At 39.4% G+C, this 18,018-nt stretch overlaps 1 protein-coding gene across 1 annotated transcript in view; it reads right to left on the bottom strand.

Annotated features, from left to right (window-relative positions):
• MZT1 (mitotic spindle organizing protein 1) overlaps positions 1-18,018 on the bottom strand; it is a 50,746-nt gene that overhangs the window by 20,789 nt on the left and 11,939 nt on the right. The window contains exon 2 of the mRNA XM_053704931.1: positions 4,564-4,709. Coding sequence (XP_053560906.1) covers positions 4,564-4,709 — 146 coding nt within the window. The remainder of the gene's footprint in view (positions 1-4,563; positions 4,710-18,018) is intronic.

The raw sequence follows: 18,018 nt of genomic DNA, 5'->3' as shown, positions 1-18,018 counted from the left end.
GTTTCCTCTGAGGAAGGACCTTCTAACTCAAGGTCTATACCTCCATCCAAATCTTGTTTCTCTGAAGCTGACTGCTTGGAGATTGAACGCTTAGTTATGGCTAGGCGTGGGTTTTCTGAGTCGGTCATTGAGACCGTGCTGCAGGCTCACAAGCCTGTTACGCATAAAATGTACCATAAGGTATGGTGTAAATACCTTTATTGGTGTGAGTCCAAAGGCTACTCTTGGAGTAGGGTCAGGATTCCTAGGATTTTGTCTTTTCTCCAGGAAGGTCTGGAGAAAGGGTTGTCAATCAGTTCTCTGAAAGGTCAGATTTCTGCTTTATCTATTCTTTTACATAAGCGTCTGGCAGATGTGCCAGATGTTCAATCTTTTTATCAGGCCTTGGTCAGAATCAGGCCTGTTTTTAAACCTGTTGCTCCTCCTTGGAGCCAATGCATTCTATAGATTTTAAGTTATCTTGGAAGGTTTTGTTTCTTATTGCCATCTCTTCTGGTCAGAGAGTTTTGGAACTCTCGGCTTTGCAGTGTGATTCGCCTTACCTTATTTTTCATGCAAATAAGGCAGTTCTTCGTACTAAATTGGTTTTTCTTCCGAAAGTGGTTTCGGATAGAAATATTAATCAGTAAATTGTTATTCCTTTTCTCTGTCCCAATCCTTCTCATAAGAAACGTCTGTTGCACAACTTGAATGTTGTGCGTGCTCTAAAATTCTACCTACAGGCGACTAAGGATTTTCACCAGTCTTCGGCCCTGTTTGTTTGTTTCTCAGGAAAGCGTAAGGGTCAGAAGGCTACCACTACTTCTCTTTCCCTCTGGTTGAGAAGTATAATTCGTTTTGCTTATGAGACTGCTGGTCAGCAGCCTTCTGAGAGAATTACAGCTCATTTCACTAGGGCCGTCTCCTCTTCTTGGGCTTTCAAAAATGAAGTTTTGGTGAAACAGATTTGCAAGGCTGCAACTTAGTCCTCTCTGCATACTTTTTCTAAAATTTTACAAATTTGATACTTTTGCCTCAGCTGAAGCATCTTTTGGAAGAAAGGTTCTTGAAGCGGTGCTGCCTTCTGTTTAGGTCTGCTTGTCTTGTTCTCCCTCCCTATTGATTCTGTGTCCTCTAGCTTGGGTATTGGTTCCCACTAGTAATTGGAATGACGTTGTGGACTCTCCATATTTTAGGAAAAAAAAAACTAAATTTATGCTTACCTGATATATTTCTTTCTGGATATGAAGAGTCCACGACCCCACCCTTAATTAATAAAGTTATTTTTTACTAAACCTCAGGCACCTCTACACCTTTGTGTTATTCCTTTTTCAATTTCCCTTTGGTCAATTGACTGGGGATTATGGGTAGGGGAGTGATACTTAAAGGGACACTGAACCCATTTTTTTTTTCTTTTGTGATTCAGATAGAGCATGAAATTATAAGCAACTTTCTAATTTACTCCTATTATCAAATTTTCTTTATTCTCTTGGTATCTTTATTTGAAATGCAAGAAAGTAAGTTTACATGCCGGCCCATTTTTGGTGAACAACCTGGGTTGTCCTTGCTGATTGGTGGATAAATTCATCCACCAATAAAAAAAATATTCAGATAGACCATGCAATTCAGTATCTGGGTTGCACTTTCTGATTGGTGGCTAAATGTATTCACCAATCAAGCAAGCACTATCCAGGGTGTTGAACCAAAAATGGGCTGGCTCCTTAGCTTAGATTCCTGCTTTTTCAAATAAAGAAAGCAATAGAACAAATAAAATTGATAATAGGAGTAAATTAAAAGTTGCTTAAAATGCTCTGAATCATGAAAGAAAACAATTTGGGTTTAGTATCCCTTTAATATAAAAAAATGTCTGCTGATAAGCTAGCCATCTAGTAATAATTTATTTTATTATTAAGAATAGTAAAGTTAGGTATTTCAGTCTTCCAGAATCTTGCAATGCAGACTCCAATCAGAGGGTTGGGAATGTTATTGGAGGGAGAGGTGATTTGGGCGTGTGTAATGGACTTCAAGACTAGTATCTATATACAGTATGTTCCTATTTACCCACAACCCTAAATCTGACATTTTTAGGAGGAGTACCAAATAAAAGTTGTTTAATTTATTTAATAGAGTAGAGCAGGGTTCGAGAAACTCAAGCACCAGGGAGTCACCAGCCCACCACTTCTATTAGAAAATGGTCACGTGTTATAGGAATAGTAGTAATTACAAATCTAATAAGTGTAAATTCGATTTAGTTTTTTTTTTTTTTTTTTTTTTTTTTTTTTAGATATTTAGTAGAGGGGCTGTTTATTATACAGTTGAGTTTGTTTTTCTCAGAAATCATTTTTTATTAAGAGATATTGGTTTAAGATAACAACATTTCTCCTAAGATCTAACTTATACATTTTAGATGAGCTTAAAGGGACAGTCAACCTAAATTTTCACATAGGTAATTCCTATACAGTTGCTAACAATTTTTTGTTTGCACTGTAGCCTAAATCGTTTCTAAGAATTACCACTTACTTGTTTCTTCCTTGAAGTTTAAAATGCCCGCCAGCCCCCTCCCATATTTCGTCATCATGATCCTCTAGTTTTGTTCAGTGTCCTGCTGTAACTCTGCAAGTCTCGTATTTTCATGCTCCCGATTTAGCGCATGCGCATTGCGCCGCTAACACTGCATGGGGAAGGAACTCAAAATCCTTTGTGTTCCAGAGGTCTGTTATTTCCGGCGTATCAGTGTGTGTGCAGACATCGTAGTCTGTGAACTTAGTCTCCGGCAGTCATTGTATTCTGTGAAGCAGTGTGCAGTTTTGTTTCCGAGCTGGTGGTTTATTTTATTTGTTCAGACTGACCAATCTAATTTGTCTGTAACGTTCAGTGTAGACTGACAGTTTAGGCTGGGGTACACAACAGATTGCAAGCTATGTCTGGGTGAACTGAATATACTTTGTTGTGTACCCCAGCCTAAACTGTCAGTCTACACTGAACGTTACATAAGAATATTCAGTTCACCCAGACAAAGCTTGCAATCTGTTGTGTACCCCAGCCTAAACTGTCAGTCTACACTGAACGTTACAGACAAATTAGATTGGTCAGTCTGAACAAATAAAATAAACCACAGCTCGGATTTCGTTGAGGGGGAACACAGAAAGGTAAACCTTTGCACTACCAGCATTACTTACGGATAGAAGAGAAGAAACAAAACTGCACACTGCTTCACAGAACACAATGACTGCCGGGGACTAAGTTCACAGACTACGATGTCTGCACACACACTGGTACGCCGGAAATAACAGACCTCTGGAACACAAGAAAGGATTTTGAGTTCCTTCCCCATGCAGTGTTAGCGGCGCAATGCGCATGCGCTAAATCAGGAGCGTGGAAATACAAGACTTGCAGAGTTACAGCAGGACACTGAACAAAACCAGAGAATCATGATGACGAAATATGGGAGGGGGCTGGCGGGCATTTTAAACTGCAAGGAAGAAACAAGTAAGTGGTAATTCTTAGAAACGTTTAAGGCTAATAAATTAGGTTACAGTGCAAACAAAAAATAGTTAGCAACTGTATAGGAATTACCTATGTGAAAATTTAGGTTGACTGTCCCTTTAAAGTAGTTATTTTCTTTATAGTCTCTTAAAATAATGGATCTAGAAATACACTTAATCGAATTACTGATTAAATAATTCCTCTAAATGGACTACTAAACAAAAGAGCAAGTGCACGGAAATTCATCTACTTATAAAAGGTTATTCATGGACATTTCACCCGTTACTGATCTTGACACAACACTGAGAACATTTTGCAGAATTTCTCTTATTCGATGATCTGACATCTTTCAAGGTTTGAATACACTTAGCGGAAGATTTAAGAAGCAGAAACGACTTCTTTATCTTCTCCGCCATTTCAAAGGTGGCCACATTAATTGCCACGACTCACTTGATCAAGGTGCTCATTAGCATTAGGTTGTGGCAAAAACAGGGTGTTGGATTGGACAAGATAGCTCTTGTGCAACGTTAATATTTCCCACGGGATGCTGCATTGCAAGTAGCCATTGCAGGCGCACAGCTTCTCTACCTCAGAACTTGTCTGTCTAATCTTTATACATCTTCTTCCTAAGAAACACTTTACTTTATTATGTTAGGTGGTAGTTTTACGTTCTTACAATGCCCTCCCTCAACACACATTTACTTCTGAATTAAAAATTTTAACTTTAAGATTATCCGGTTTATTATTTCAATTGTGATTTTTTTTAAATAATCTTTAGACTCCGCAACTAACTATATTTAAGATATGCATTCCCTTTCTTTGCGAAAAACACAACTTGACAACACTTACAGGGCCAGTTACTCTAAAGCTATCTGATCTGACAAAATTATCTAAGAAGTCTTACTAGTACTACGGGGTCAAAGAATTTTAGAAAGGCAAATTTTGGTTGGAACCGGGTTCTCATTATGCAGGGTTCTGGATGTAAAGGAGAGACACTTACAATAGAGTTTAATTGTTTATAAAAAATCCTCAAAAACTTTGCATGATTTCTCTCTGTGCCCTTAGTTCTAATAAATACATTTAAAAAAAAAATCTTACCTTTAAAGCTTCTGTTGCCCTTCTTAATTCTTTTATAACTGAAGACAAAGCCTCAGGATTTATTCCCTGTTCGCAAAGTCTCACACAAATTGACAGAGTTTCCATATCCAGACCAGTATTCAATAATCGTGAAATTTCTAGCAGAACTGTCACACACAAAAAAAAAAAAAAGTGTGATGAATGTAAAATGCTTTCCCAATTTTTTGGTCAGATGAACACACAATATTTAAAGTAAAAAATAAAAAAAGATAAGTAAAATAACAATTTTAAATTGTTTTATATAATCATATCAGATGGAAAGAGTCCACAGCTGCATTCATTACTTTTGGGAATTCAGAACCTGGCCACCAGGAGGAGGCAAAGACACCCCAGCCAAAGGCTTAAATACCTCCCCCCACTTACCTCATCCTCCAGTCATTCTGCCGAGGAACAAGAAACAGTAGAAGAAATATCAGGGTGAAAAGGTGCCAGAAGAACAAAAATAACACGCCCCACAGAAAAAACGTGGGCGGGGAGCTGTGCACTCTTTCCATCTGAAGAAAAGAAAATTATCAGGTAAGCATAATTTAAGGTTTTCTTCATAAATGGAAAGAGTCCACAGCTGCATTCATTACTTTTGGGAAAACAACACCCAAGCTAGAGAGGACACTGAATGCTAAAAACGGGAGGGTACAAAAGGTGGCCCATTCTGAGGGCACCAGGCCTATAATCCCTACCCACAAAAACCGCACTACATCCAAAGCCGAGAAAACTTTGAAAAAGGCCCCAAGGACACTGACCCGCAGATTGTCCATAAGCCTTGCTAGAGACCGCAGAAAAGACTCGACTGAGCCAACGCACCTCCAGGAGACACCGTCGCCCAGCAGTCGGCCCCAACAACACACACCTTACCAGAGAAAGGGATCAACTACCATAAACTCCCAAAAAGGAGACGACATGGAAGAAAAAAAAAATAATCATCAAGGATTCCCGAAGGGACCCTAAATAGGAAGCAACAAGTTCCAAATAAAAATAAGGAACCCCTAGAACTGAGCCAAGCTCACAGAGACCCTAACCGGTCTTGAGAAACAAGAAAGGCAACGCCCAGACCCCAGATTGTGCAGAAACCACAAGGTTAAAAAGGGACACGCAATCAAAATTAACCTTTCATGATTCAGATAGATCCTACAATTTTAAACAACTTTCCAATGTGCACAGTCTTTTTATATTTAAACTTTTTGAGTCACCAGCTCCTACTGAGCATGTGCAAGAATAAGTGCGTATGCATTTGTGAATGGCTGATTGCTGTCAAATGGTACATGTATGCATTTGTGATTGGCTGATGGCTGTCACATGGTACAGGGGGAGTGGAAAAAGACATAACTTTTAAAAATTGTCAGAAAAAAAAAATCTATTACTTATTTGAAGTTCAGACTAAGTGCTATTGCATTGTCTTCTTATCTTGCATTTGTTGATTATGCAAATCTACTGTGTTGACTGGTCCTTTAAGACCGGAAATCTTTAACAGAGAAGAAAACTTCTTCTAAATACAGTGCAACCGCACCCTAAAGACAACCGAAAATGGAGTCCTCAAGTCGCAAGATAACTCAGAATATCGAAATATTCAGAATCGAAACACGTGCAGCAACCCAGAGAGGCGAACACCTGAGTCAACACCACATGCCACAGTCATACCAGGATGACTCTGAAAATGGAATACTTGCAAACAAGTAAAGAGCAGCTGAAGATAGATATCAAACACTAAACCGTCAGACTGCTAAACATCCACTAAGCAGTGGGCACATCACATCACCAGTCCTTCTCACATATCTTGAACACTGAGAAAGCACAGAACCTCAAGGAGGCTCACGAACCTCAAAAGACCCGAGGACGAACAATAGATCCCAGATCTTTCTCCAACCCCGGACCAGCCCAAGTAAAAGGCAGGTCTTAAAAAAATAAATAAAAAAAAATAAAAAAAGAGAGAGAACAAACAGAAGATACCCCAATCACCAACCCCCAGGGAAGGACAGAATGTGATGAACTCGGCCACCCCAACAGAGCTTGGGTGCCAACCTTCAAACAGGTACTCCCAAGGAGAACCCCATAGGAGATGAACATAGAAAAAAAGCAGTAGATCCCTAAGAAGACCTTGCACACTCGATGAGTCTCAACATGGAGACTTTAAGCTCCACAGACGGAACAGAACAACCCCAAAAGAACAGACTGCTCTCCTTTACAGGATAAAACACCTGTTCCAACCTCCTGCACACAGGACAGGACAACGACCCTCCAAGGAGAGGAAAACCCCCCTCCCTAGGAGGAAAACTACCCCCCCAAAAGGGAAGAGCATATATAAAGAACAGCGCACATGCTCACAAGATGGTGACAACAAAAGCCGAATTAACTCATCCAGATGTCCTGATGAACAAAGAAAGAACTCCTCCTGAAGGAGAGCATGCATTGTTCAAAGGACAAGGCAAGCCACAAGGAGCGTACCCAAAAGCGCACCAAAAACCTGGCCAAGCTGCTAATAGGCTCAACAAGCCAGTCCTTGGGCCCTAGCCTATGTCCCCTGGAAAAAAACTGGATCGCTCTGCCACAGGATCTAAGGCTCCGGACATCCAGAAAGATCCCAAACAAAAAACTATTAGGCACAGGCCCCAGAATTGTTTAAACCAAAACACCACAGGGAACACAAATACCCCCCCACAGGGGCATAACTGGATTAACACTGAGAACGGGAACAAGACTCACTCATAAATCCCAACACAAATGGAAGAGAACACCCCTTGCGAGTCCGACACTCCAAAAAGGAGATAGGGCACGACAGAAGCACGCCAAGACTCTAAAAACCAAGGGAGAACATCAAAGACAAAGTCACCCAAAGAGCGAGTAGAATAAAGGCTCCATATCTTCCTCAGAGTACATAACCAGAGGACCACACCCAAGGAAAAAAAATGCAGAGAATCCCAAACCCCAGTAGAAAAAAAAAAAAAAAACGCTAAGCGAAGCTTGAAGGAGACAACACAGCCTAACGTCCCTGATAGGGAAACAACAAACTCCTGAAGAAGGAAAAAGCCACGTGGCCATCCCCATAAGGCGGTCAAAACCGCTAAGGAGAAACGGACTAAGTCCAGAAATCTCGACCCGAAGAAAGAGAACTTCAAAAAGGAACAAGACCAAAAAGGACAATCCCAAAGAGCCCCTGAAGGGCAAAACTGCCAGGAACTGGCGGCAAGGAGGCCCTAAGACCTCCAACCCACGTGGGGTAGGAAACACTCTAATTCCCGACGAAATATCGGAAACAACTGAGTGTGTCGCACTGGAACTTCACCGAGTCCCAGTCGACCAGCCTGAAAGGCAAAGAAGGACTGAACCAATCCCCCATGCCTCACTAACCCTCAGGTCCTCTCAGAATGCTTAGTTGAAAAACTTGTAAAATAAAACAAGAAAGAACACAAATAATAATGTGAAGCACTCAGCACCCTAACCAGGCCAGCGAGAACAGGCGCCACTTGTCTGAAAAAGGCCGCAATCAGAACCAGCCTGAATCCAAAGGTCATCACTGTCAAGGCCGCATATAGTCACCCCCAGAGACGGAGAGATAAACAACAAACATAGGACTAAACATGTCCACACCAAAACAAACTTCCATAGAAGTAAAAAGTGCTGAGCTCAAACCAAATAAAAAAAAATCATCCTAACTGGATTAAAAATAAAGGCTAAGGCAACCCGTAGGTTATCGCCCAAGAAGGACAGACACACCCGCAGGACCAGCCCAACAAGGATCCTGTTCTTCCAAGGTCAGAACTGGAAAGGGATACTCAAGAAACAAAACTATAAAAAGATTACATCATCCTCGTATATCTAATCCTGCAAGCCATTCGAAGGAGAATACTGAGAATTCCCAAGTCCATTAAGGATGGGATCCTCCAACAATGCCAAAACGTGCCTCAGTAGGACACGAAGGCACGCCAGTCTATAACAAAAGGCACAGCATACCGTCGCCGGAGCAAAAGAAACCCTGGCCCGAAGGTTGACAGTCCCCCGGAGAGCTGAACAGGACCAGGCCATCCCACGCCTGAGTAGCCCCGGTTAACAGAACACGTACAATATCGTAAGCAGACTTCTGGGAGTTGCAGATGTGCCAGCGCCATAATTATGGACATGCGGAACCGTGCATAACCTCCGGAGGGAACAAGCCACCTTCCAGAGAAGGATAAGCAAAATATGGGTTACCTGCATGCGTAGTAAGAGATGGTGGCAGGGAACTCGCCACTCGAACAGAACCCCCAGAGGCGGGCGGATCAACGGCCCCTTGATTCCCCAATGCTGAGGGATTGAGCACTCTAAAACGGCATTCAGAACATAACTGATAGGCCTGTATCATCAGGGCCAATTTGTATTCATCACAAGAAGCAGAATCTGAACTAGAGACTTCCGTCTCCACAATATCAGAATCCTCCATAACCGGGTAATGATACAAAAAAACGGACCAAATTAGAAAATATAAACGGCACCTGACACCTCCAATGGCTGGGGCACTCACCACCTCCTATGAACCAGACACCAGCGGACCAGAATTTTTCCGTTGCCACACGGTCAGGAATGCGGAAATGGAGAAACAAAAACGTAACCATGCCCGGTCACCAGGTGAACCGTACAGTCCAGAAAAAGCACGCCCAACAGTAAAGGCCGCGTCACTTCCCAAGGCCATTATGTTCCGCAAGCCATGAGCCTAAGTAACACTACACATAAGCAGGTCAAATCACATAAACATGATTAAAAAAAAAGCCCTGTTCAATAACCCCCTCAGGAGATATTAACCCTTGATTGCAAGATACAAAAGGAGCATCACTGAGAAACTGAGTTATATTAGTCCTGAAAGGAGGTAGCCTCTCTGGAAAACATTAGTATTACAATACAATCATGACCAAAGTAAAAAAACGATCTTACCAGAATCTAGGCCGTGGAACAGGAACACGGTCCTTCAAGTGTGACAGATAGTAGCTTCGCCCCTGCCATGGACTTGAGAGAAGCAGGCAGCAAAACTTGTCAACGCTGATTGCTTGTGGAGCTATTAATATGAGTCGGGATGGTTTCACAGAAAGACTCTACCTGTATCTCCGGACTAACTTTCACCCATGCTCTCACTGAGAGACTGACAGGATTACTTAAAACTCCAGTCCCATGCCGAAGAGTACTACCCTCCATAAGAAACTATCGAACATTTCTGACACTTCTCTGCCAACCTCCTGGGACGAAAGGCAAAGAATGACTGAGGGATAAGGGAAGTGGGAGGGGTATTTAAGCCTTTGGCTGGGGTGTCTTTGCCTCCTCCTGCTGGCCAGGTTCTGAATTCCCAAAAGTAATGAATACAGCTGTGGACTCTTTCCATTTACAGTTGTGCTCATAATTTTACATACCATGGCGGAATTTATGATTTCTTGGCCATTTTTCAGAGAATATGAATGATAAAAACTTTTCTTTCACTCATGGTTAGTGTTTGGCTGAAGCCATTTATTATCAATCAACTGTGTTTACTCTTTAAATCATAATGACAACAGAAACGACCCAAATTATCCTGATCAAAAGTTTACATACCCCAGTTCTTAATACCGTGTATTGCCCCCTTTAACATCATCAATAACAGCTTGAAGTCTTTTGTGGTATTTGTGGATGAGGCTCTTTATCTTCTCAGATGGTAAAGCTGCCTATTCTTCCTGGCAAAAAGCCTCCAGTTCCTGTAAAAGATTGTGCTGTCTTGCATGAACTGCACGTTTGAGATCTCCCCAGAGGGCTCAATGATATTGAGGTCAGGAAACGGAGATGGCTACTCCAGAACCTTCACTTTATTCTGCTGTAGCCAATGACAGGTCGACTTGGCCTTGTTTTTAGGATCATTGTCATGTTGGAATGTCCAAGTACGTCCCATGCGCAGCTTCCGGGCCGATGAATTCAAATTTTCCTCCAGTATTTTTTTGATAACATACTGCATTCATCTTGCCATCAATTCTGATTAAATTCCGCTCCCTACAAACTACCTAATTAACCCCTTCACTGCTAGCCATAATACACGTGTGATGCGCAGCAGTATTTAGCGGCCTTGTAATTACCAAAAAGCAACGCCAAAGTCATATATGTCTGCTATTTCTGAACAAAGTGGATCCCAGAGAAGCATTTACAACCATTTGTGCCATAATTGCACAAGCCGTTTGTAAATGTAGAGTTTTTTTTAATTTGATCGCATTTGGCGGTGAAATGGTGGCATGAAATATACCAAAATGGGCCTAGATCAATACTTTGGGATGTCTTCTAAAAAAAAATATATATATACATGTCAATGGATATTCAGGGATTCCTGAAAGATATCAGTGTTCTAATGAAACTAGCGCAAATTTTGAAAAAAAAGTGGTTTGGAAATAGCAAAGTGCTACTTGTATTTATGGCCCTATAACTTGCAAAAAAAGCAAAGTACATGTAAACATTGGGTATTTCTAAACTCAGGACAAAATTTAGAAACTATTTAGCATGGGTTTTTTTGGTGGTTGTAGATGTGTAACAGATTTTGGGGGTCAAAGTTAGAAAAAGTGTGTTTATTTCCCATTTTATAATTTTTTTTATAGCAAATTAAAAGATATGATGAAAATAATGGTATCTTTTGAAAGTCCATTTAATGGCGAGAAAAACGTTATATATTATGTGTGGGTACAGTAAATGAGTAAGAGGAAAATTACAGCTAAACACAAACACCGCAAAAATGTAAAAATAGCCTTGGTCCCAAACGGACAGAAAATGGAAAAGTGCTGTGGTCATTAAGGGGTTAAAAAGGCTAAAATCCATTGATTGATAATAAATGGCTTCAGCCAAACACTAACCATCAGTGAAAGAAAAGTTTGTGTGTTATCATTCATATTCCACAATCCAAAATTACAACTCCAAAAACATAATTTGTATTTAATCTTCCTTTTAAAGGAAATTCAATGATGTATGAACCAGCAGCTTCTAATTTAAGATTTTTCTACCACAGGGAAGTAGTTTTTTTTTTTTTTTTTTTAGAAAAAATAAGAAGGAATTTCTTTTTTTGGAGGAGGCGGCAATTTTAATACAATCAACTCACTAGGGACAGGTTAACTACCTGTTAACAAAGTGTCAATAATATTTTTAAATTTAGGAGCCAAAAAGGTTGTTTATAAATAGATGCGAGCACAAAAATTAAAAGGCCAGCAACCTTTTTTTTTTTTTTTTTTTTTTTTAAAAAATTTAGGAGCAAAAAAGGTTGTTTGTAAATAGATATATACAAAATAATAATAAAAAAAATGAAGTCCTGGACAAAAATGAACTAAAGCTTTTTTTTTTTTCCCCATTTTCTTTACTCTGGTTAGGTTACTTACATTTTATTTTAGGAGATGGCAAATCACAAGATAAAGGAAGCCACAATTCAATTTCTGGCGCCTACATTTTGTATTATATTTTCTGTGGGCAATCTATACATAAAATAATTTTACTGCTCATTAAAAAAAAAAAACCACACAACTTACCTGCTAAATTAATTTCATAATGTTGAAAATGTGATCACACTCCAGTCTGCTAGAAGGCAAACACTACATAGAGTTTGAAAGGTACATAAAACCCCAAATTTTTCTTTCATGATTAGGATAGAGAACACTTGTAAACAACTTTCCAAATTTACTTATATTATCGAATGTGCTTCATTCTCTTGGTATCCTTTGTTGAAGCAGTAATGCATTACTGGGAGCTAGCTGAGCACATTGGTTGAGCCAATAACATTAAGGCACTTGTGCAGCCACCAATCAGCAGCTCCTGAGCCTAGCTAGGTAGCTATTTCAACTAAGGATACCAAGAGACCAAAATATTTGACAAAGGTTGTTCAAATCACATGCTTTATCTAAATCATGAAATTAAAAATAAATTGGATTCTATGCCCCTTTAATCCACCAAACTATCGTGGACACTCACCATCATGAAATGAATATATCAGGTAAGCATAATTTTTTTGTCTTATTAGATGGCGGGAGACATCACATATGGAAACTTATACCCAAGCAGTAAAGTCAATAAGACTACCATAAAATGGGGAGGGGGGGGCAATAAAGGTAAGGCAGGTATATTACTGATTAGGCACAGCTGACTGCAGTAGTTTTCTGTAAATATGTAAAATTTAGTGAGAGTATGCAAAGAAAAAAAACATAATTTATGTAAGAACTTACATGATAAATTCATTTCTTTCATAGTGGCAAGAGTCCATGAGCTAGTGACTTATGGGATATACATTCCTACCAGGAGGGGGCAAAGTTTCCCAAACCTCAAAATGCCTATAAATACATCTCCTACTTCACTCATACCTTAGTTTAACGTGTAGCCAAGAAGTGATGTGTAAAAGAAGGAGTAAAAAGCATAGAAAGAGAGGAACTGGAAAAAATAAAGTGCTTTATACAAAAAATCATAACCGCCAAAAATAGGCTGGGTCTCATGGACTCTTGCCACTATGAAAGAAATGAATTTATCAGGTTCTTACATAAATTAGGTTTTCTTTCATGTAAGTGGCAAGAGTCCATGAGCTAGTGACATATGGGATATATTACCCAAGATGTGGAAATCAACAACTCAGAAAGGGAGGGATAAAACAGCTAAATCCGCTGAGAAATTAAATCCAAAAAAAAAAAAAAGACGTTTTCTTAAAATTTAAAAAAAAACTCAAAAAAGGCACTAGAATCAAACTGAGACAACTGCTACCAAAAGCTTCTACCAAAGGCTGCTTCAGAGGAAGCAAGCACGTCAAAATGGTAACATTTAGTAAAAGTATGCAAAAAAGACCAAGTTGCTGCTTTGCAAATTTGATCAACTGAAGCTTCATTCTTAAAAGCCCAAGAAGTGGCAACTGATCTAGTAGAATGAGCAGTAATTCTGAGGCGGAGACTTCCCCGCCTCCAAATAAGATTTGTGAATCAAAAGTTTCAACCAAGATGCCAAAGAAATGGCAGAGGCTTTCTGACCTTTCCTGGAGTCAAAAAAATAACAAAATCTAGAAGTCTTTCTGAAATCTTTAGTAGCCTCAACATAATATTTCAAAGTTCTTACCACATCCAAAGAATGTAAAGATCTTTCAAGAGTATTCTTAGGATTAGGACACAAAGGAGGAACAATTTCCTTATTGATGCTGTTAGAATTCACAACTTAAGGCAAAAATTTAAATGAAGCCTGCAAAACAGCTTTGTTTTGATGGAAAAATCAGATAAGGAGACTCACAAGAGAGAGCAGACAATTCAGAAACTCTTCTAGCAGAAGAGATAGCCAAAAGAAATAACACTTTCCAAGAAAGTAATTTAATATCCAGAGAATGCATAGGCTCAAAAGGAGGAGCCTGTAAAGTCTTCAAAACCAAATTGAGACTCCAAGGAGGATAAATAGATTTAATAACAGGTTTGATACGAATCAAAGCCTGAACAAAACAGTGAATGTCAGGAAGTGTAGCAATCTTTCTATGAAATAAGACAGAAAAAGCAGAAATTTGTCCTTTCAAAGTATTTGCAGACAAACCCTTATCGAAACCATCCTGAGGAACTGTAAAATCCTTGAAATTCTGAAAGAATGCCAAGTATAATTATGAGTGGAACACCATAAAATATAGGTTTTCCAAGCCCGATGATAAATTTTCCTTGAAACAGACTTACGAGCCTGCATCATAGTGCTAATGAAGTCAGAGAAACCTCTATGATTAAGTACTAAGCGTTCAATTTTCATGCCATCAAATTTAGAGATCCTAATGGAAAAATGGCCCTTGAGACAGAAGGTCTGGCCTTAAAGGAAGTGGCCAAGGCTGGCAACTGGACATCCGGACAAGATCCGCATACCAAAAACCTGTGAGGCCATGCTAGTGCTATCAGAAACACATTAAATTGTGCTATTATGATCTTGGAGATCACCCTTGGAAGCAGGTTGGTAAAACCAAGGAACTGCTAAGGCATCCACCATCTCCGTCTGAGGATCCCTGGACCTGAAAAGGTATCTGGGAAGCTTCTTGTTTAGACAAGAGACCATCAGATCAATTTTTGGAAGACCCCACATCTGTACAAGATGAAAAAACACATCTGGATGGAGAGATCACTCCCCTGAATGTAAAGTCTGATGGCTGAGATAATCCGCTTCCCAATTGTCTACACCTGGGATATGAATCGCAGATATTTGACAAGAGCTGGATTCCGCCCAGGAAAGTATCCAAGATACTTCTTTCATTGCTGAAGGACTGCGAATCCCTCTTTGATGATTGACGTATGCCACTGTTGTGATATGTCTCTTTGAAAAATAATGTAATGGTCTCTCTTCAATAGAGGACACACCTCAAGAGCTCTGAAAATAGCACAGAGTTCTAAAATATTGTTTGGAAACCTCGCCTCTTGAGGTTTCCAAACCCCTTGGTGCTGACAGAGACCCCCCCCCCAGACAGCTCCCCAACCTGTTAGACTTGCTTCTGTTGTGATCACAGTCCAGGTAGGACGAACAAATGAGGCCCCTTAAACAATAAGGTGATTGTCAGAGAGAGTTGAGTGTTGGTATTTAAGTAAATCAGTTGTGATATCAGAGTATAATCCCTGCACCATTAGTACAACATGCAAAGCTGTAGAGGTCTCATATGAAAATGAGCAAAGGGGATTGCGTCCGATGCTGCAGTCATGAGACCTAAATCTTCCATGCACAGAGCCACTGAAGGGAATGATAGAGACCGAAGGTTTAGACAAGCTAAAACTAAACTTCATTTTTCTGTCAGAGAAAGAGTCATGGACACTGAATCTATCTGGAAACCAAATAGGTGACCCTTGTCTGAGGAATCAAGAAACTCTTTAGTAAATTGATCCTCCAACCATGTTCTTGAAGAAACCACACTAGTTGTTTCCTGCGAGATTCTGCTAAATGAAAAGTTTGAGCTAGTAACAAGATATTGTCCAAATAAGGAAACACCGCAATACCCTGCTCTCTGATTACAGATAGAAGGGCACCAAGAACCTTTGAAAAGATTCTTGGAGCTGTCGCTTGGTCAAATGGAAGAGCAACAAATTGGTAATGCTTGCTAGAAAAGAGAATCTCAGAAAACGATAGTGGTCTGGATGAATTTGAATGTGAAGATAAGCGTCCTGCAAGTCTATTGTAGACATGAAATGACCTTGCTGAAAAAAAGGCAGAATAGTCCTTATAGTCACCATCTTAAAAATTAGGACTCTTACAAAACGATTTAAAAATTTCAGATCCAGAATTGGTCTGAACAAATCTTCCTTCTTTGGGACAATGACCAGATTTGAATAAAAACCCAAACCCTGTACCTGCAGAGGAACTGGAACAATCACCCCTGAAAGCTCTTGGTCTGAAACGCATTTACGAAATGCCTGAGCATTCACAGGGTTTGTTGGAACATGAGAAAGAATCTTCTCATGGGAGGTATTTTTCTGAAACCTATTTGATACCCCTGAGATACAATAGTCTGAATCCACTAATTTTGAACAGAAACTGTTCAAATGTGTTGAAATACTTTCAATCTGCCCCCACCAGTTGAACTGGTTTTAGGGCCGCACCATCATGCAGTCTTAGTACTGGATTTGGTTTTTTATAAGGCTTGAATTTATTCCAATTCAGAGATTGTCTCCAATTAGAGCTATTCTGACGAAACGAACGAAAACAAATGGGAGCTTGAAATTTACCCTTAGATTTCTTATCTTGGGGCAGAAAAGCTTCCTTTCCCCCGGTGATAATGGAAATAGAATCCAATTGAGAACCAAATAAATTACTACCCTGAAATGATAAAGATAGTAATTCTAGATTCAGACACCATATCAGCATTCCAAAATTTAAGCCATAAAGCTTTTCTAGTAAGAATAGCTAAAGACATAAATATCAAATCTTAATGACATCAAATATAGCATCACAGATAAAATTAGCATGTTGAAGTAAAAGAACAATGCTAGACAATTCAGGATCTATTAACTGTTGAGCTAAACTAAAGTTAAAGTTGAAGCAGCAGCAACATCAGCCATAGAAATGGCAGGTCTAAGAATATAGCCAGTATGTAAATATGCTTTTCTAAGATAGGATTCAATCTTCCTATCTAAAAAAAATCCTTAAAAGAAGTACTATCTTCCATAGGAATAGTAGTATGTTTGGGAAAAGTAAAAATAGACCCATCAACCTTAGGGACTTTTCCCAAAACTCTAAACTAGCCACAGGTAAAGGATACAGTTTTTTTAAACCTAGAAGGGTTAAAAGAAGCACCAAGCTTAGAATATTCCTTAGTAAACATGAGAAATAGCATCTGGAATAGGAAAAACATCAGGAGTAACCTCAGAAGTTTTAAAAACAGAATACAAAAGTATGCTATTCTTGTTATGAAGAGGACTAGATTCCTCAATACCCATAGTAAACAATACTTCCTTTAAAAAAAGAACGAATATATTCAATCTTAAAAAGAAAGGTTGACTTATCAATTTCTGTCTCTGAAGAAGGATCCTCCGAGCCAGAGAAATCCTCCTCAGCAGAATATACTTCAGTATGCTGTTGATAAATACAAAGTTAATCAGATTTATGAAAAGTTAGGAGAGACCTTTTACGTTTATTTGAAGGCTGAATAGCAGTCATGGCCTTCTTTAGGCTGTAGCAATATAATCTTTTAGAGAGAAAGAGAAAGAAAAAGAACTAACAAGTTGGGACCCTTACAAATGGTTTTCAAAAATGTCAGAAAGAATTTTCCTTCTTCGGGACAATGAATAGATTTGAATAAAAACCCAGACCCTGTTCCAGAAGTGGAACTGGTACAATTACTCCTGAAAGCTCTACATCTGAAACACACTTCAGAAAGGCCTGGGCTTTCACAGGATTTGTTGGAACGTGAGAGAGAAAAAAACAAATCTAACAGGAGGTCTTATACTGAAACCTATTCGATAACCCTGAGAGACAATATTATGAATTCAATGATTCTGAAGGGAACCTGCCCAAACATCTTGAAATAGATTTCAATCTGCCCCCCACCAGCAGAACTGGATTGAGGACCGCACCTTCATGCAGTCTTGGGGGCTGGCTTTGGTTTCTTATAAGGCTTGGATTTATTCCAACTAGAGGATGACTTCCAATTGGAGCCAGAGTCCTTAGGGGAAGGAGTGGTTTTCTGTTCTCTATACGGATTAAAGGAACGAAACCGATTAGAAGCTCTAGATTTGCCCTTAGACTTTTCATCTTGAGGCAAAAACAACTCCCCCCCCCCCAGTAATAGTGGAAATAATAGAATCCAACTGGGAACCAAACAAATTATTACCCTGGAATGAAAGATAGTAACCTAGATTTAGATATCATGTCAGCATTCCATGAATTGAGTCATAAAGCTCTTCTAGCTTAAATAGCCAAATACATAGTTTAAGCATTAATCTTGATGATATAAAAAAAAATAGCATCACAGATAAAGCATAATAG

The sequence above is a fragment of the Bombina bombina genome, chromosome 3, assembly GCF_027579735.1.
Source record: "Bombina bombina isolate aBomBom1 chromosome 3, aBomBom1.pri, whole genome shotgun sequence".
NCBI classification, from domain to species: Eukaryota; Metazoa; Chordata; class Amphibia; order Anura; family Bombinatoridae; genus Bombina; species Bombina bombina.
This window is presented reverse-complemented; position numbering and strand designations above follow the sequence as displayed.